At 44.9% G+C, this 20,131-nt stretch overlaps 1 protein-coding gene across 1 annotated transcript in view; it reads right to left on the bottom strand.

Annotated features, from left to right (window-relative positions):
* The window catches only part of EPS8L3 (EPS8 signaling adaptor L3), a 70,453-nt gene that overhangs the window by 9,875 nt on the left and 40,447 nt on the right, over positions 1 to 20,131 (bottom strand). The window contains exons 2-10 of the mRNA XM_066624635.1: positions 8,778 to 8,896; positions 8,505 to 8,559; positions 6,537 to 6,601; positions 5,767 to 5,831; positions 4,442 to 4,600; positions 3,439 to 3,588; positions 2,228 to 2,304; positions 1,671 to 1,720; positions 333 to 553 (exon numbers count right to left, since the gene is read on the bottom strand). Coding sequence (XP_066480732.1) covers positions 333 to 553; positions 1,671 to 1,720; positions 2,228 to 2,304; positions 3,439 to 3,588; positions 4,442 to 4,600; positions 5,767 to 5,831; positions 6,537 to 6,601; positions 8,505 to 8,559; positions 8,778 to 8,896 — 961 coding nt within the window. The remainder of the gene's footprint in view (positions 1 to 332; positions 554 to 1,670; positions 1,721 to 2,227; positions 2,305 to 3,438; positions 3,589 to 4,441; positions 4,601 to 5,766; positions 5,832 to 6,536; positions 6,602 to 8,504; positions 8,560 to 8,777; positions 8,897 to 20,131) is intronic.

The following is a 20,131-nucleotide window of genomic DNA, read 5'->3' as shown; positions in this document are numbered from 1 at the left end:
TTCCTGCTATCTGTGCAGTTTTCAGGGGGCATGGGTTGGCAGATTGGAGGCATCATGGCAGCTGCTTTGGATCAGAGCCCTGAGGCCAAATGTGCCCCTTTTCCTTCATCTTCATTCTGCCTGTCAGCTAAATTATTGACTGTACCCAACAGGCATTACTTGCTATCCCCCCTCTGTCAGTCAGCCTCTCAGTCCATGCTGCGTTCCTGCCCTGCTTATTCAACTGATAGCACAGTCCCTTCTCTATTGCAAGTTCCCAAGTTCAAAAAACATCATCAGGAAAAGGGCAAGTAGCAGAAGTTGGTTTCCAGGAAAGGGCTCAAAGGACTTACGGTATTTCTGTTTATTTCCCACATCATTCGATCCTCCCATGCTGGCTCACCGTTTTGCTCTTGGCGTAGCGGCTGTTCAATTTCTGCAATGATCAAAGCATCCAGATCAGTCATGGATGAGGCACACAAGAACTTGAACTTCTTGCCCCAATTGGCTTGGATACCAAGGTCCATATGCTGGCAATGTGTGAGAGCCTGAAAGCAGTACCTGGTGACAATAACTGGAGGGGGGCAGATGGATGGTTGATCATGCCATACTAGGAGACATTTTGGAGTGGGGTCAGGGATTTGTCACCAGCTTTGCTACTACGAATCACTATGTCTCAACAAGACCCAACCAGCCAGGATGATGATGTTGGAACTCCAGTGTTGGGCCTCCTAGACCAAGGAGACCTGGATTCTTAATTATGTAGCCCACTGGGTAATCCTGGGCCAGTTTCTCTTTCAACCTAGCCTACCTCACAGGTTTGTTGTGAGATGTAAACAAGTGTATCTCCTATGTATGTATGTCACCTCAAGGTCTTTGGAGGGGGATATAAATGCAGAATAATAATTATTATAAACCCTTGTAGGAAATGGACTTTCTATAGAGAACAGCAGTTCCAAAGTCAACTTCTGCCCTCTAACTCCCCTCCTCAGGCGATACTCTCAAGAACATGTCTGTATGGCAGGTTCTTAAATGCCTGTTTTGGCACTGCAGTGTAGTGTACATGTGCAACAGAGTGGGCCAGAAATGTTGCTGGAATAGGCATTTCCTAAACACCATGATGGGCATAGGAAAACCACCCTACAGATTCCATAGAGCCATAATAATCCCTTTTTGCAGAGTAGATTCATAATGAACCAGCAGCAGTGGAAGCAGCCCAGCTTAAATGATGCTAAAAGTGGCACAAACTTTGGGCAGTGGGACTCATATTCCCACTAGCCTACAAGTGGCACAAACAAAGGCATACATCAGGTATCCATCAGCAGTGCATTTGGAGAGCTCCCAACATTGTCCAGTTCTCACCCAATCAGTGGGGTGAGGCAATAGACTTGTTGGCATCTGCATAGTGTCCTAAGCAATGTTGGGTTGTTCCTGCTTTAGAAGAAACAGTGAATCTTGGGATCCTTCCTGATGCATCAGGGCAGAGGAGAAAGAGGAGGAAGTGCTGCCTTATATTACTAAGGGAAACTATCCGGTAATTTGCTCACCAGTATTGTAATCCACAGAACCTGGGCCAGCTTTCCAAGGTTGCTGCTCCTGCCTCTGCCAAGGTACTGGTGATGGAGAAGCAGCATGATTCAATTCCATTGGCCCTGATACTCCTCTGTTAGGGTGAATCTGTGAGGGTCTACCAGTAAATGATGCCTGATTGCGCTGATGCAACATGTTCTCCAGGTTGGTCCTGAATTAAGAATAGGAATATGAATGTATAAGAAAAAAAAACGCTTGAGATAAGCCAGCACTAAACTTTAACCTAGCAGGACTAGAACACAGAAGAGGTGAAAGTTCCTCTTAAGAATGGCATGATGTGGTGAAGAAAGAGACATTTTTAGGCATGGCTTATTGAACCAAAGTGTGTATACGGGCGTGGGCATGTGATGAGAGAGGAAATTCGTGCTATAGAATTTGGGACTTGGGACTTCCTGTACCCAGGAATGTAGCATTGGAAATTCTTACATATGAGCAGAAATCTAAGCAGAGTCTGCAGAAGAAATAAACATAGAAAGCTGCTGTATACAGAGTCAGGTCATTGATCAATCTAGCTTAGTACTGTCAATGCTGACTGGCAGGTTTTCAGACTGGCTCTTTCTAAGTCTTTTCTGGAGATGCCAAGGCTAGGACTTTCTGCCTGCTGAGCTACAGCCCTTCCCAATGGGTGTCACTCCTCTATCTCCAGTGGTCCTATTACCTGAGCAAGTCCTGATTCTGCCGTTCATCTCGCCATTCTGCAATGGCCTTTTCCACTTTGGTTTTCATCAGGTCTGCCTAGTGGAAAGTAAAAGCAGCAGCTCTATCATTTTTCACTTCCATACACCATCCTACCATAAGTCCTCCTGCAAAGATCTTGGGTAAAGATGCTAACTGGATAAGAGGCACTTTATAGTGGATGCTCTTCTTTTATTTAGCAGGGGGAGAGTAACTGGCCCTCCTCACCCCCAGGACTGTCTTTTCTAGTGACTGTCTGCTGGTGTTCTTTTGCATCTTTTTAGATTGTGAGCCCTATTGGGACAGGGAACCATTAGATATTTGATTTTCTTTGTAAACCGCTTTGTGAACTTCTGTTGAAAAGTGGTATATAAATACTGTTAATAATAATAATAATAATAATAATAATAATAATAATAATAATAATAATAATAATAATAATAATAATCTTTGTAAATGCTCCAAGAAGCACTAAGATGTAGTCATATGTCACTGTTACTGAGCTTTGTGCAAAATGATCACTCTCAGGTCTCAAGAGAACAAGAATGAATGTTCCTGTCCTGGGTAAACTTCTCATCTCCTTGGCAGGAAACTGCAACAGGGTTATAGAAGCTCATAATAGTGCGAGGTGTAGGATACGAACATGAGCAATCCTGACTGCAGTGTGAGCAGAGAAGACCAAACTAATACATTCATCCTCTCTCTCTCTCTCTCTCTCTCTCACACACACACACACAAACACACACACACAATGCCTTTTACAGGCAGCCCCCATATCCACATTTTCACTTATCCATGGTTCTCAAAATCCACCCCCCTCCCATCACCCTCACGACTCATCACTTTTTGTTTGCAAACATTTTGCAAAAGGCAGATTTTTCTTTCTTTTGCTTTGGAATAGGAAGTAAACACTGAGAATGTAGACTCATAGCTGCTAGTGGAACACAAGGGGAGGTGACAGTGAGAACGCTAACAGGAAGTGGAGTCAAACATTCCCGCTGTCTGTCTGCTTTCTCTGCTGTCCACTTTCCATGGGGAAGTGGGAAGTTTGAGTTGTGTTCACTACTGTCCACAGTTTCAGGTATCCGTGGTAGCAGCAGAAATGTATTCCCTGGATATAGGATGGGGGCACCTGTATAAGGGTTTCATCTCCCCCCCCCCACTCCCGCACCCCCAGATCCTAGAGTTACTCACTCCAATCTGTTCGCACTGAAAGAGCATGATACTAGTCTTGTGTGGATTCATTTCTTTCACAGTGATGGCCAGGATGGAATTGTAGATGCAGCTGTCCACAATGGAGGCACAATCCTGGATGGACTCTAAGGGGTAGCAATCCAGCTCCTCCTGTAGACAAAGGAAAGCATCAGAAAGAGTCTGCAGGAGGTTGAGACATTGGGGGTTTCATACCAATGAATCTCCACCATCACAGTCTTCCCGAGTTCAATGGGACTTACTCACAGGTAAGTGTGGTTAAGCATCCCAAGTCAAACTCCAAGTGAGCTAGGATGCAAAGGGATCATCCATGATTACTGACTGTAATGGAAGATCAGAAGATCAACAGGTGGATGATGTGGTGTTGACAGTGATCCCATGTTTTGACAGCTGGTTGTCGGCTCTGGGAAAGGCAGGGCTGGTTCCACAGCTGTAATCAATCAAGGCCAATGGAGACTCTGATGGACACCTGAGCTTCATTTGACCTTGATGGGACTTTGAATGGACATGGACTGAAGAGATGGCTCACCTGAGCCTAATTTGGACTTAACAAGGGGCTAACAAGGTAGCTCACAGCTGAGCTGCATTTTGGATAATGGGACATCCAAGGATAAAAGGCAGCTTCAGAAGAGGACCTGCAGGGAGTGTCAGTAGCAATAAAGTTGGTTAATTGCTATAGATAAGGAGTTCATTCCTTTGAACACCACAGCTGCTGTTTCTAGAGATAAGGATGTGTTAATTAGCCAAAAAGTGGGCATTGGGAGACAGAACATTTTTTGGACAGGACAAAGTGGTGTAGACGGCAGGATTGCAAGACACTGACTTGGCTCTTTTTCAGTAGTGGATGACAATATGACATGCATATCTTTGGCTGCTAGAGATATTTACAAATAGAAGTTCTAAATTTCAACCAAGATGTATGCCCAGCTACTCAAACCCACTGGCATAAGTGGCATGCAAAATAAGATAAAGCAGCTCTGCTTACCTCTGCCTCAGTGTCAACCAGCTGCAGCTTATGATTTGTCACCTGCAAAATCATATCTTGCCCCCACACCTGGCCTTGGGCATCCATCATCTTTAGCCGGTTCACACAGTCTTCTACATTGCAAATCTCCTTGCTGTCCACAATGCCAGTAAAAAGATGCTGGGGATAGAAATCAGTGTTTGATAGTCAGCAGCCAGTCTGAGCAAATACATGCAGACCTCCCATTAGAGGGGAGAGAAAATGTGGCATATTTTCATTTAAACAAAACTTGCCGTACATTATATCCCATGTTTCTCCCATTACGGAACTCCAAGTAACATATATAAGGTGAGCAGCTGGTGTCTGTTCTGGCATTCATGAGAACCTGAACTGTTTGATTTCAGCATGGCTGCTGCATCATTTTCCTTGAGAGCATAGCCCTAGGACTATCCAGCCACTGTGGTTTTGTTAGAATACAACCTTCTCATGAAATTGTGTGGGTCTTCATTAATGTGCAGCTTTCATTGATTTAATCATTAAATTAATCAACTAAAATGTCTCTATCAATTGATATGTTCTCCAATTAATGGAGAACATTTTAATCAGTGAGAGCAAATGCTAATTTACAAGGTTGTGGTTAATTTGTTTAATTGTTTTAAGACTATTGGCTATAACAGCAATAGGAAATGAAAAATTAAATAATAAAGATGGTGTTTTCTTCTAATGATCATTACAGCCTTTCAGCACAATCCTATGCATGTCTACTCAGAAGTAAGTTCTATTATATTCAATGGGTCTTATTCCCAGGAAAGTGTGTATAGGATTGCAACCTTTGTTTATTAAATTCCTAGTTATTTTAATGCTTCCTCCAGTATAAAAAAACAACTGTTTTGAGGTTCCAGTAATAATCAAATATATTTAATTGATTAATTTGCAGATAATCGAGCCGCAAATGATTTAACATTCTTTAATCATTTGACAGTTGCACAGCGCAATTCTATGCAGGTCAACTCAGCCTTAGTTCAATAGGACTTACTCCCAAATACGTGTGCATAGGATTGCAGCCGAAGTCTTCGTGTGCTGAACTTCAAGAGTAATTTACAAATCTAAAAGGGTAGGGCCTGGTCAGACAGATGTAGCATAATCCTGTGCATGTCAATTCAGAAATAAGCCCCATGAAATTCAATTAGTGCAATCTTAGTGGTCCAGATGGCTTGTGGTGAGTTAACCACCTGGTAGAGACTGTACAGAGGCACCAATTGTATGAACTGCCACTACCATATGGGTCTTAAACACCTGGCCATGATAGGTTCATTTCATTCCAGCCAGTCTTAGGTCTCTCCTACCTCTACCCGGTGCTGGAATTCATTTATTTGCTTTAGCACAGATTCAACATATTCCTTCCTCTGACCTGTGAAAGCAAGAAAGAGCAGACAGAATGAAGGAAGCCATATGATGGGAAGCCCAGTGTTGCCAGAGGTGCAAAAATCCTCTTACATCTCCCAAAATCAGACCTCCATACAAGATATGCACATGTTTCTATTGAAATATGTAAGGCTTTCAGGGTTGTTCTATGTTTGGCTCCAACGTCATTAGGAGGGCAGCCTGACAGTAGGTCCTTGGGTGGGTCAGCAAATACAGTGGTTGAAAAAAAAAAATGAGGTTGAAAAAAGATGGTGGGAAAGTGGGTGTGCTACCAACCAACCATAAAGGGTTATTGCTGTGCAAGTCAAGAATTCCTGAGGTTTGCTGCAAGGAAGGAGAAGACCACACCGGAGGGGATGCTCCACTATACTAAACTAGCTAATGCCTGAGGACCAGTAGACATGGTTGAGTGTTTTGCTGCTTGAATTGGGAAAGGGCAATTGACAAAGCACCCAGCAACTGTATTTCCTCCAAGGCACTTTCCTGAAGTGAAGGGCTCCTGGTGCTGTGGTGAGAGGCAAAGAAGGGCAGGAGGCTGTTGCAGTTGGGGTTTTCCGCACCCCTCCACCAAATATTTGGGTCCCAAGCAAAAACTAAGGGATTGGATAATCTGGGATAGGAATTCTACATTACTAATATGGAACTGATGCTGAATGATGAATAAAAGTGTCTGCTGATCAATTCTCCTTACGGTAGATGGTCTTGCTACTTGGTCTGGACATGCTGTTGGTTCGTCTCAAGCCGTTTTCAATTTCACTGTGGAGAAAGCAAAGGAATACACAGGTCCCAAATGCCTCACTGACTTTGAAATGTCTAAAATTCTTCACCAGATTACACTTTTGTTCCCTCAAACTCTTACTGCTGCTGCTTAGCATCAGAATAGATATTGACTACAGTTTTTACCAGGATGGAGCTTGCCTTATGTGTTAGAATAAGGTTCCAGATAGTATATGGAAGTAGTAATGGGGCCTCTTGGCGGGAGACTCTTGATACCTTTAATGTTGCTTAGGGCCCAATCCTATCAGTAGCTAGCACCACCAAAATTCATTGCAGCAGTACTAGGGGCTTTCATGCTGTCACAAAAGGCAATATGCACAAACTGACCATTGCCAGAAGCAGTGAGTAGCCAGTTCCACGTGGCAGCGCATTCTGGATGCCTGCCACCCTGGGTAAGATTGTGCAGTGGGTGGGAGGCAGAAGAGGTTGGACTGGGGTGGGTGGAATGGGGTGGGGAGGAAGGTGAATTGGACACAGAAGGGGGTGGGTTTGGCAGCAGTGGCTCAAACGGAATCCAAGCCTCCTTCCTGGGCTCAATCCACCTTCACGGGTCCACCAGACTTGAGCCAGTTATATCACTAGCGCAGGTCTGAGTAGACCCACTTGGCCAGCAGGCGCTTACCCTGGGTCAAGGGAACAAGTGTTCCTTTGCACTGAGGAGGCCTCCCAAGGCCCAAACTCCCCCACAGGATGCAGTGGAAACCATGTCGGTGCTGCTGCATCACCATACGGGGAGTTATGATGGATTGGTCTATTAACTGACACCATGTTAATCAGCAATAGCCCTGAAAAAATAAACAGATCAGACTCTAACACAGCAAATTTGTATGTTTTGCATTCACAAAACACAACATCTCTTTATAGCCAAGTTTTTAAGTTATCATTAAAGTTTCTGCACCTGGGTAGTGTGATATTATGAGCAGATGGTACCCATAGCACTATCCTCCTAGGTGAATATTCCTACACATAATCATAGATTGGAAGGGACCTTGAAGATCATCAAGCCCAACCACTTGCAATGCAGGCTGTCCACAACTACACCTCCAAGAGATGGCTATCCAGCCTATATGTGCAAGCCAATCTGCTATTCAAAGGAGCAGGAGTTGTGAGGCACCAAAATGAGGTGCACTAAACTTCAGAGGTGAGGCTCTGCTTTGACAGATGAAGGTTTTGAGAACAAACACTCACCTCACAATGCAGGTGGTCATCTTTAGGGTGCCACAGAACTCTTGTTTTTTGCAGGGCTGGCCCATCCATGAGGCCAATTGAGACAGCCACCTCAGGTAGCAGATTAGAAGGGGGCACCTGCTTTTGCCTACCTGCCTACCTCCACTACTCTCCTCCCCTCTGCACACAGCTGGCCTGCCCATGCTGCGAATGATGACATTTGCACTGGGCAGTGGATTGGGGAAGTAATGAACAGACACCCTTTACTTCCCTGCAGTCTGCCCCCTTAACTTGCTCCTTCCTCTGTGCAGGCCCTTGAAACGAAGTAGGAAATGAGGAGTTTCCTGGGCACACTCCTAGCACACTCTACATTTCCAGTTTAAAGAATGAATGAAAAAGCAAGGTAAGGGGGCAGCAGCCTCAGGTAGTCCAATCACTTCCGCCAGCCTCACCTCCACACTTCCTCTCCCACTCCATTCTCCACTTGCTTTTCAAATCCAGGAACTGGGAGGGGGTGAGGCAGCAATGAGGTCTACCATGTCACTGAGAATGAGGGGCAGCATTCAGGATGTTTCCCATTTAGAAGCAAAATTTAAATGATATAAAATCTAATCAAGTTAAAAAAAAACAAAAAAAACCTGGCTCCTGCAGAGAAAGAAAGATGTTGCGGCAAGGTGAGTCCTCAGAGTAGTTGCCAAGAGATAAGCAGACTTACTTGTAAACATTATCCCTGCTGCCAAAGATATCTGCCATCTTCCAGAGTTCAAATCCTGCACATGACAGATTGATCAAAAGTTGAGACAGGTGGAGCCCAACAGGCAATCAACTTGCCTCACCCACTGCCTGTGAAGGGTGGTGGTGGGGACTGGTGGTGGTGGCTGGGTGCCTCTGTGAGCAGTTGCTCCATTTCCTCCTTGCCTCAGTAGCCATTCTTGGGTGAGCTGGTGAGCCAGTGTTGACAGCAAGGAGGAAGTAAACCAAGCAGCACCTGCACTCTGCTTGATGCTCTTTTCCTTCAAATGGCCCTTGGGACCCAGCCCTGTCCAGACGGAAAGGGCAAGACTGGTGGCACCTCCTGCTTCTTTGCCTCCTTGCCGCTGCCTCAGACTGCAAAGGCAAGGAAGCAACAAGTGCCAGGGGGACTGTGATCAGTGATGGGTCCTCTATTGGGGCTTGACTACAGCCCTCCCTCCTGCAGTCCCTGACTTCATTTCAGCCCCCAGTCTCCCCTTCTCCTTCCTTCATCATTGTTCTTCCAATTTTCAATCTTCAATACCATTTCATCTCTACAGGAGGACTGGGATCACATTGTGAGACTTTTATGCGTTCAGCAACATGCCAGTATCCCTCTCACTGACTACGCATGAGAAAAAAGAAAATCAAATAAGCAGAAATGCAGAACAGAAGGAAAAACACTCGCCAGCAGATCCTCCTCAACACTGCCTTCTTTTGATACTGCATACAGTGCCATAACATCTCTTTTCAATATTTTGACTCTAAGCTACTGCCATGTCTTCCTCAGTCACCAGGTGGCTAACTGGACTTATGTTCTGTAGATCTGAGCTTCGCACAGAAATGCCAGCAACAGAACTTCTTGTATTTCACAGTCTTTTGGCCTCACTGTTTACATTTTTTGTGCTTGATGCAACAGACTAACTGGGCTTCCACTCTGGCGAGAGCATATCATTCAGCACCTCCTCTGCATGCAGATGCTCCCAGGTTCATTCCCTGTATCTATAGGCAGGGCTAGGAGAGACCCCTCTCTGAAATCCTGGAGACACTGCCAATCAGTGTTGAAAATAGTGAGGTAGAGAGATAGAAGCCACAGGCATCTTCATGTGGAATTTGTCCAGTGTCCAGGTGTTTTTGTCCTGTGCAATCTTATCTTTCTGTGTATGCAGTATCTGCCATTTTTAGCAGCAAGGCTGCTCTGCTGATCCAAGCCTTCCCCCCCCCCCCCTTCTGCATCAGAGGTTGCCAACCTTTTAGCTTTAGGGCTCCTGGACTTCTAACAATTGTGGAGAGGAGGGAGATGACAAACTGCACCTGCTGAAATTCCCTCTTCTGCACAATTGTTAAAGGTCCAGGAGTCCTAAAGTTGAAAGTTGGGCCACCCCTGTTCCAGATAACAGAATATATTCAAACTAATAATAGCATTGAGAAGTGTTATTTCTTAGCTTACTTCCAACTAGCTAACTTTGTACCAGGAGTTTTTTTTTCCTTTAAGGTTCTCAATTGCCCTTGTGAAAGTGACTGAAACATGACTCTACGTCCACTTTGTTATGTGGACATCACTTTCCCACCTATTCCAGTGCCACCAAACAGATTCCAAAGTTCATTACTGGCTTCTACCACTCCCTGAAGATATTTCTGCTAAATAGTGAAATCTTCAGGGAGGCCAGATAACACAATGGCACAGGGCTAGATTACCACTGGATCCGTTAAAACTCCCAGACCTGGGGCAGAGAGCAGCGCTGAGTTTCTGCCAACTGGGGGCTAGGATGGAGCAGCTTACCTTCCAAGTTGTTGCGGCAAAAGCCACTGCTGTTGAACAATCACAGGGACACCCTCTGTTGGGCAGCGTGTCAGAAAGGTCCTTCCCTGTTCTTTTCTGCCAACGTCTGGTTAATGGCTCCAGGTTCAGACTTTGTCCCTGTGTTGAAGGAAGTTCTAAGAGGGAGGAAGTCCTAAGAGTCCCATTAAGCGGAGTGGTGGTTCAAAAGATATGGAGCAATTAATATGCATCAGGGCTTGGTTTCTGGATGACGCAGGGGCTTCGCCTTTTGCTCTTTGGCCTCTCCTACACAGAAATAAATCATCCACCCCCTTCAGCTACATTTCAACTGCAACAGTTTCAGATTTATACACCTTCCTGTTCACAGATCCTACAAACGATTGCTGCAACACACACAAGTGCCCTTTGTTTAAAAACTTTTTATGCTGCCTGGATTCATAAGGTTTTGTACAGATTGCATAGTGTCTTAATTCTTGTATGCTCTCTTTTCTTTAAATAAAAATAATAGTGTTTTTAGTCTGCTCTAATTTTTATATTCTTCAAATCTTTTAGAAATTATATTTAAATACACAGTACTGGTGTTAGGTGGGGAACTGCCTTATATTCAACCAGATCTGGCAGAGTTCAGCCAAGCAAATATAAGGAGAGAAGTTCCTGTTCATTGCTATGAATAAGTGGGAGGAGATTTTTGTCTCCGGCTTTGTCAAGAAACAGATTGTCACCATGAAAAAATCTGGACTCTTGGGTTCAGACCAAATGTGCAGCATTTCCATGGGATTCCATGGCATCCATGAGTCACATCCATGAGCATCAGCCCACATGGGATTTGCAACCACATGTTCCCTCCAATGTGGGGTTCATCTATGCAAAAAGCTGCGCTAGTCCCTCCTCAATCTTCCTTCCTCACACCTCCTTTGTAGACTCAAAATTCATGGATATTGGACAGGCACATGAGTTTTCAACTGTATGTTCAAAACCTATGTGGTAGACCCCAAACTTGAAAATTAACAAGTGGAAAAGTTACTTGGCTTATTCCATGGGGAAAGCTCATGGATATGGAAGCCCACATGGGTTTTGCATTCAAATGTGCACTATGTTCATGGGAAATACTGGTTCCCATGTGGTGTCTGCATGTTTGCTGTGGCCTTTGTAGGTCAGTATTTGTATACACAGACTGGTAGTGGCAATCCAGGGTTACAGACAGGTGTTTTCCCAGCTATACCTGGAGATGCCAACCAGAGACTCTCTGCGTGAAAAAAAATGCAGCTCTATCACTAAGCGACAACCCACCCTAACCATTAATACACAACAGTGAATTGTGTATACCCACAACTCAAAAAAGGATTCTTCTGGGTTAGTGCTAATCCTAGTTGCATGGGCTGGAAACAATAAGAGCTGGATTAAATGAACAAGGGTTTTCACAGTGTGTAAGGCAAATTGAATGCATCCATATGTGCAGCAACTATAGTCTTGATGTACCCATAAAAGAGCATCCAGATGGCCAGACGTGCTACATACAAACATGTAACCCAAGTTCAACAGCTCTTTTTTTTTTTTTTAAACTTGAAAAGCCAATTTGGGAAAGGTGACCGACAGCAAGGAAATGGTATGGAGGGGATGTTTCACCCTTTCTGTGCACCCATTTCCCAGTTCAAATGGTTTCCCCCATGGCCCCCCCACTCCCAGTGGGGTTCATATGTGCATCTGATATTGCAGCAAAGGCCCTCACAACCTGCCCTTATTTACCTTCTTTTTAAAATCTATCCATCAATTCTGTACTGCAGATAATGTGTCTGGAAGCTGTGGCCACCCAAGTTTTGGAGGCAGGGGCGAGGAAGAGTCACACAGCCAGTCCCTGCGTTGGGAGCCAAAAGACAAGCCTGAGCCATGGTGGGTAGATTTTGGGCCTGGGCTGCTACTGTTTGTCTTTGCCATCACTGCTTCTCAATCTGTAAACAAATCTTTTAAACATACAGTACTTTGTCATGCCCCTCTCTGGACACACAGCAATGCTCTCAGGTCCAATCCTGAACAGTGTGTGCCAGCTTACTGCTGGCGTGCACTGTCGCAAACTTATGGCACGTTTGAGGGCCCTAGTGCTGGGCAAGCACCGGTGGTAGCCCACCACTACCTGGTGCTGGGCTACTGCCGGGAGGCCACCAGAGCTCTGCCACTCAGTGGTTGTACTGGGGGGAGGGAGGGAGGTGGGACCAGTGGAGGGAAGCTCCACCAGATCCAGAGCCTCCATGTTGCACTCACCACCCAACATGGAGGGTCTTGATTCTCTGCTGACCTTTGGGTTGGCGGTGAATCAAGTAGCCCCATTGTGGGGCTACTCAGCTTACCCGGGGAAAGGGGATGAAAGTCCCCTTCTCCTGAGGAGCCGCTGGTGGCTGCCCAGAGCATGCAAGATGCGGTGGCAGCCATTTTCTGTGCCGCTGCAGCCCCGTGCACTGGGCAGCTCAGGTTTGGGCTGCCCATCTTCTAAAGACAGTGGGCAAAGGCTGATCTGGATTTTCCATTGGCCCTGCTCAGCAAGAGAAAAATAATCTTAATATGATTACAAGCAGAAGGTGCCTCATTTTCCCCTCCCCTCTCTTAATTCCTCTTCTGGCAGCCCTAATACTGTTGCAGCTGCTGGGGCCTGGAGGCCTTCAGACATAAAACTACTATCTCTTTGCTTTCCTGAATTTTTAGGATGCATTCCAATCAGACCTGCATGATAAGCAAACAGTGCTGATCCTGGGCAGCCAAGCCAGTTCCCAGCTGCTCTCACAACACGCTGAACTGCTCAGAGCACAATAGCACTTCCTGATCTCACAGACAAGGCACCAGCAGCAGGAAAACGAAGTTGTTAGGACCATTTGGGTGATTGCCGAAAGCCCAATGGGTGGAAAGATTTTCATCACATGACAAGGGACCAGCATCCATGTTCTCAGTTGTACAGGGTTAGTGTGTTAATTACTGTACATGTTAAGTGTAATTTCATTGTTCTTTTTCTTGAGGGCTTTCTTTCATCTTGGAAAATAATGGGGGGCAGGGGGAAAAGCAGCTGGAGTGATTTTCAGAGGAAAATAACTGGATTTTTCAAGGAAAAGCATAAAAGCCTTTCCCTTTCCGGCCACTGGTCTCTCATCTATCTGAAGTCAAGATTTGACCACGTACAGTACATTATCTCTTCCACGCCACCTGGTGGAGAACACTGGTAATGCAATCTCTGCATTTATTTATTTATTTTTAATTAACCTTTATTATAATAAAAGAAAAAGAGAGAGAAAAGGAAAGCACACAATCAAATGAAAAGAAAAACAAACAACAACATTAAAAATAGATTAAAAGTACAGATAAAGTAAACCTCTAATAGTGTAGCATGAGCAAAGTCAAATATTCTAATTACTTATAGCTTTATCTGAAGGCCTTAGGGATGGACCTCAACAGATGGGAAACCTTGGCTTCTGAGCATCCTGCTTGGAGGCAGGCTGTGCAGCATGGCCTCTCCCAGTTTGAAGAGACACTTGTCCAACAGAATAATGTCCCTTAAAATGTTCTCTGTCCCTTAAAATCTAATCTTCAAATCCACAACTCATTAACTCATTGTTCTCCCTTTCATGCAGAAAGTCAATAATTGGTTTCCAGTTCTTCATAAAGTTTTTTGTTGATTTCTTTTTAAGTAAGGTCATCAATTTGTCAGTTTCTATAAAGTCTGGAATAACAATCTGAAAATGGTTGTTGGAGATATAACATATATAAGGGGGGAAACTTAGATTATTAAGATATAGTTGGCAACCTTCAGTCTTGGAAGACTATGGTATCACGCTCTGAATGGTGGTTCTGGAACAGCGTCTAGTGTGGTTGAATTGGCCAATTCAGGAGTGCTCCCTGGAGCATTTGGTGGGCCGCTGTGAGATACAGGAAGCTGAACTAGATGGGCCTATGGCCTGATCCAGTGGGGCTGTTCTTATGTTCTTATGTTCAAGTGTAGTCTGTCCCAGGTGTGATTCCCTTGCTATGGGCCTTCCTTCTTTGCTTCTTTTACTTAGAGCCCAATCCTGTGGTCAGTGGCACGGCTCTGTGCCACCGGCCAGAGTCACAAACATGCCATAAGGCACGTTTGTGAGGCTCACCGCCAGGCTCCCACCGGTGCTAGCCCAGCACCAGCCGGTGCTCGGCTAGTGCCAGGCGGTGGCCCAAGTTCCACAGCTTGGTTGTCTCCTGGACCGCTGGGCTGCGGAACGGGAGGCTAGGGTGTGGACAGGGGCATGGGGGAGGTGTTCCGGGTAGTGGGGAGGCCGGTAGGGGCAGGCGGGAGGCGTGCTGGGGGGTGGGCAGGAGGAGGACCTGCGGAGCCAAGCTCCACAGGATCCAGGGAGCTTGGGCAGGGCTGCGCGCTCTACACGAGTGCCTTTACTCTATTGCCAACCTTTTGGTCGGTGGTAAAGTGAGTAGCCCCATTGTGGGGCTGCTTACCTTACTCAGGGGAAGGGGATGAATGTCCCCTTCTCCCAAGGAGCCTCCTGCAGTAGCATGGAAGGCGCAGGACTCAGCAGCAGCCTTTTCAGTGCTGCCGAGCCAGGGTGCTACGGGCAGCTCAGGATTGGGTTGCCCGGTTGCAATTCTAACCACACTTTCCTGAGAGTAAGCCCCATTGAACAAAATAGGACTTAATTCTGAGTAGACCTGGTTAGGATTGTGCCCTTATTGTCATATACTATCTATAAATAATCTTATATACATTTTCTTTGATGTTGACATTTAAAGTAAATTTCATATGCTTTATTCAAAATTTCTTCCATTTTTCCATAGAAAGCTCATAACCCACATTTTATGCTACACTTATTTATAAAGCCCACCCCCCTTTCTATAGTCTCTAGTCTAGAAGTTGGTTAGCTTTCTAGGTATGATGATGAAAATGGCAGCTCACTCAGGTCTGACTAGTCCAGAAAGAAATACATGAAACACACGTTTGTGATTCCAAATAGTCCATTAGTAAATTTAGGCTGAAAATCAGAAACCTATCTACATGCTTCACCAGCGCATTGCATGGTCTGTCCTTGCTGCAGCTGTTCCAATGGTGTCCAGCTCACTGCCAAATAGCTCAGCAGCTGGTAAGTTTCACACCAGCAGTGGTGAGCAGCAGGTCAGCCTTCCGCACAGATAAAGTGATGGGTGGGGGGGGGGGAGAGGTGGATCAGGCAGGGGATTGGGCCAAGCTAGGGGCAGGTTTGGTGTGGATCTCAGCAGCAGTGGCATCCACAAGCTCCAGCTTCCCCATTCCAGGCTTGACATGCTCCCTTTGTCCTAACAGATCTATGCCAGCAAAATAACTGGTGTAGATCTGAGTAAGCCCACATGGAGCAGGGAGTAGAGGAAGCGATGATTCAAATTTTTGTTTACTCATATAATTTATATTCACATCAAAAGGTGAACATAAACCTGACAAAATCATAGAGAACAACCAAGCAAAGTTGCTTCAGCACTTCCGACTACAGACAGGAAACCATCTAGAAAACAATATAGATATAACAGTAGTTGACAAATATAAGAACCAGGTGTGGATCACTGACATTGCAATCCCAGAAGAGAGCAAATTGAAGATAAAGAACATGATAAGATCATAAGATATCATGACCTGCTGGTTGAACTTGGGCATCTCTTGGAGAAGAAGGTCAATATTGTGCCAATCGGAGCAATGCCAACAAGTCTGAAGAATCACCTCAACATTCTTGACCTTGAGCAAATTATACCTGCTCAGCTCCAGAAAACAGCATTGCTTGGAACAGCAAGAATCCTATGAAGATATCTCTGTGATTCCCAGGATCTGGGCCAGATTTCGAATGGCAGAATACAGTATAACAAGTTAGTCCAGCATAGTAGTATGGACTGTGATGAAGTATAATAAAACAATAGCAATAATTTGGTGAGAAAAGCTACGGTTGAGCTGTACATGTCCATGAGGGATCCGATGACTTCTGTTAATGAGTTATATTCATTTTTTTCTATAATTTTCATTTCTGCATTATTTTCTACTAAAATAATATTTTTGACATAGTCTAAGGCTGCAATCCTATATACACTTTCCTGGGAGCTAAACTCAGTGGAACTTACTGCTGAATAGGCATGCACAGGATTGCAGTGTAAGAGTGCCATTTTAGGGTGGAAAAGAATATCATAACCGTTTAAATTTTCTCAAGAATTTGCTTCCAAAAAGATGACCACAGAGATACAAGACCAGAAGACATGAAGGTCTGCATGACATATAGCACCTCCAACACAAACAACTTTGAATGTTGTAAATATGGGGGGGGGGGAGGCTTAGATACATTTACGAAGACCAACCTGGTGATCCTATATTCTGGTATTTAAGTTATGGCCTGTTCAAGTCAGGAATGATTTGAACATTATGATTTCCTCTGCTTCCTGTCACTATTAAGAACAGGATGTTAAGTGGCAAAAGTTGCATGCCCAAAATGGGGGGGGGGGGAGGATTTGGCTCATGCTCAGAGTCTTTTCCATATTTGAGCTTGGAAAAGGATTTTCTCCCAGTTCAAACTGGTTTCCTCTTCTTCTCCTGCAGTATGTGGCTTGGTTCACTGGCACAAGCCATCTTGTGCTATTTACCCTGTTGACATTTTCCACCTTGAATTAATCTGCTCTCAGATTGTGATACATTGTAGTCTGGATTGCAAAAGCTAAGCTTGGGACTTGGGTAGGTGGGTGATTCTGGTTTTGTATACAAGGTTGGAATAACAAGCCCTTAAGCCCCTTCCAATACAAATTTGGAAACTGATCCCAGACCTGATCCCCCCTCAGTTCTTTTTTTGTCATCTCTGCAAGAAGTGCCAAATTAGTCTGCCATTGACACTTGTTGTTGCTTCATAGCCAAATGCAGTGTTGCTATGGCAGTAACCAAGGAAGAGAAGAATGCCTGCAAAGTAACTATGGAGACTCATTCCAACAGCCCCGAATGCAGCTTTAATGAGGCTGCAGTTAGTGGATGAAAGCTTTTAATTTATTTATTTAGGCCTGCCATCCCACTTTTCCCAGCACATGACCAGGGCAACTAACAATAGCAAGAAAGCAATATGAAACTTACAACACACACACACACACACACACATTAAAACAGCAACACATTTGTACTTTGCCAGATGCACTTCAGTGTAACATTTAAAAAGATAAAAGATTAAAAAGAACCTACTCTTCTTCTCATTTACCCTCATTTAAAGTAAAGCTGGAGGAGCATAACAAGGTGTGTGTGCAATTTCAACAGGCTTCCCACTGGAAGCTCTTTTTGGGGTTAAGTACCAGCTGACCCAGTCATGGAAAAAAAACAAGTGCTTTCGATAAAAGTCTCTAAATGCATGACTAGCCTTTATCTTTAGTAACTCTGGAGCTAAACTCCCATATAGTGAAAATCAGGTGTTCCCAAATTCTACTTGGACACACGACTTTTGCAAAATCACTTCTTTTCCATGCAAGGATTTCCCAGCCCACGTTTTCCAGCTGATTCCCATATATACCAACTTGTTCTGCGCCACGATTTGTCCTGGGTTTCCTCTACCTTTCTTTGGTCCTCTCATTTCACAAATGAAATCCAAAGAGGTGACGAGAAATGCAGCAATCCTTATTCTTCTCTCGTGGGCCTTAGCAATCAACCAGAGATTGGTTATTATCATATGTGCTCTTTGTTGGTCTGTAGTCTTCTTTTGGCTTCAGACATGCTCTTTGTAGGAAAATACCTTTTGTTTCCTGAACTTGCAGTACAATCCTATGCACATGTACTCAGAAGTAAGTCCCGCTATCTTCAGTGCATAGGACTGCATAGGTAAGCGTGCATAGGACTGCAATGATTTTACAAAGAGTATGAATACTGAGCAACTAGGTTCTTGGCAGGGCTGGCATGAGCTCAGGGCATTCCTGCCCTGATATGCTCTTCTGCTCACTTCCTTCCCCTTTTGTTGGCAGGCTCCCTTTGGTGTAAGGGTTATTCTGCCAGCAGAAGTTTTTGCTGAGGTCAGGATGTAGCTCCATAAGCACCATCTCACCACACTTAAGAGTTAGGCTCTGCCAGCACAGGGGGATTTAGAGCTCAATCCCAAACAGCAGGCTCCGGCTCACCACCAGCACGTGCTGTCACAAACATGACATAAAGCAAGTCTGTGAGCCCTTAGCATCAGCCCAGTGCCAGAGTTAGCCCAGTGCCAGCCTAGGTTAGAGCTGGTGGAAAGCCGGTGCTCCGTGGCTTGATGGTCACCCGAACTGCCAGGCGGCAGAGAGGTAGATAGGGACATAGGGGGAGGCATAGAGGAGGAGTTCTAGGGTGGAGGAAGGTGGGGGAAGCTTGGGAAGAGGGCAGGGAGGACGCGTGCCAGGGGAGGGAGCAGGATGGGAGTAGGGCAGCGCCGGTAGAGCTAAGCTCCCAAGGGTGCCGCAGAATCCAGTAGCCCCATTGGGGGGCTACTTTCCTTACCTGGGGGAAGGGGACAAATGTCCTCTTCTTCTGAGGAGCCATCAGTGGCCTGCTAGGTGTGCTTAGGATACTGTGGCAGCCATTTTTGGCTCCACAGCAGCCCCACACACCAGACAGTTTAGGACTGGACTGCTCAGAACTATCCTATCTCTGCCAAAAGGACATGACTCAAGGCTAGGATTGGAGTTCTAAGCAAAACTTCAACCCCCTTTCACTCAAGGACATACAAGCAAGCTCCAGCCTAATTTGTGGAATGGTTTTGAAAAAAGGTTACGTTTTTGCAAATGTTTTTTAAGTATGCCATAAAGATCCAGAGCAGACATTCAGTACTAGGGTGAGATGGAAGCACAAATAAGCTTCCACTTTTCATCATGTGTCATGCTTTTCATGCTACTGGGTAACCTCTGATCGGCGGACTTGCGTATTTGATGGTGACATGGAGGAAATGACATGCTGAGCGGTGGCCACGACAGACTGTACTACATTTTTAGGGTATAAATCTTTTCTGCAGCATTACTGAGGCATAAACCAATACTGAAGCATAAAGCCCATGCTGTTTCCATCTATTCGAATGCCTGATTCGCACATGCATACCTATGTCATTTGACGACTCAGTGCTTGATGACTCACAGATGAACATACAAAGCGCCTCTTTAAAAAAATACGGTGATGTTGGGCAACATGAAAACTCATTCTGCGGTACTTGATTTATAGCATCTGTTTCTCACACGGAAGTCTGCACTGGCTTAGAGTCATGAAGCGCTGAGCATGGCTGGGCAACTTCTGTCTTTGGGAACAGAATGGCGTCATACAGTGTCCTCATAGGTTGCCCATGGCTGCCCCACAACAGTTGTGCTGTCATATCAGACACCTTTCCTGAGTATTGCTCTGGTCCACTAAGAGTTGCAGGTCCAGATACAGACTGATTATGTAACATGCAGCCAAACCACCAATCCTTGTCCTGTCTGTGTCAATTTCACGACTCATGTTGTTTTTCCCAAATTGCCACAGCAACAGGAACACGTAAGGGAGTGGGAGAGGACTCTAAAGAACTGAACATGGTACTGTCACTGCTTAGCACTTGCATAGCACATCACATATATTGTTATCCTGACAACATCCCTGTAATGTCAGCATTACATTGTGTAACAAAATTTGAACAATTTTGTGTTTATCTGAATATTTTTGTTTCTTTATTAATTTTGGTGCTGATATTTCAAAAATGCTGCTAATTTTGGCATAGCATCAATAGTTCAGCCACAATTTACTCTCAGCAGTTGTATGATACAACATATATTCTAATTCATGATTAGGCAATAGGATAGATACGAACATAAATTCTAAGATAACTAAAAAA

The sequence above is a fragment of the Tiliqua scincoides genome, chromosome 4, assembly GCF_035046505.1.
Source record: "Tiliqua scincoides isolate rTilSci1 chromosome 4, rTilSci1.hap2, whole genome shotgun sequence".
NCBI lineage: Eukaryota > Metazoa > Chordata > Lepidosauria > Squamata > Scincidae > Tiliqua > Tiliqua scincoides.
The sequence above is the reverse complement of the archived record's forward strand: the minus strand, read 5'-3'. Positions and strand labels throughout refer to the sequence as shown.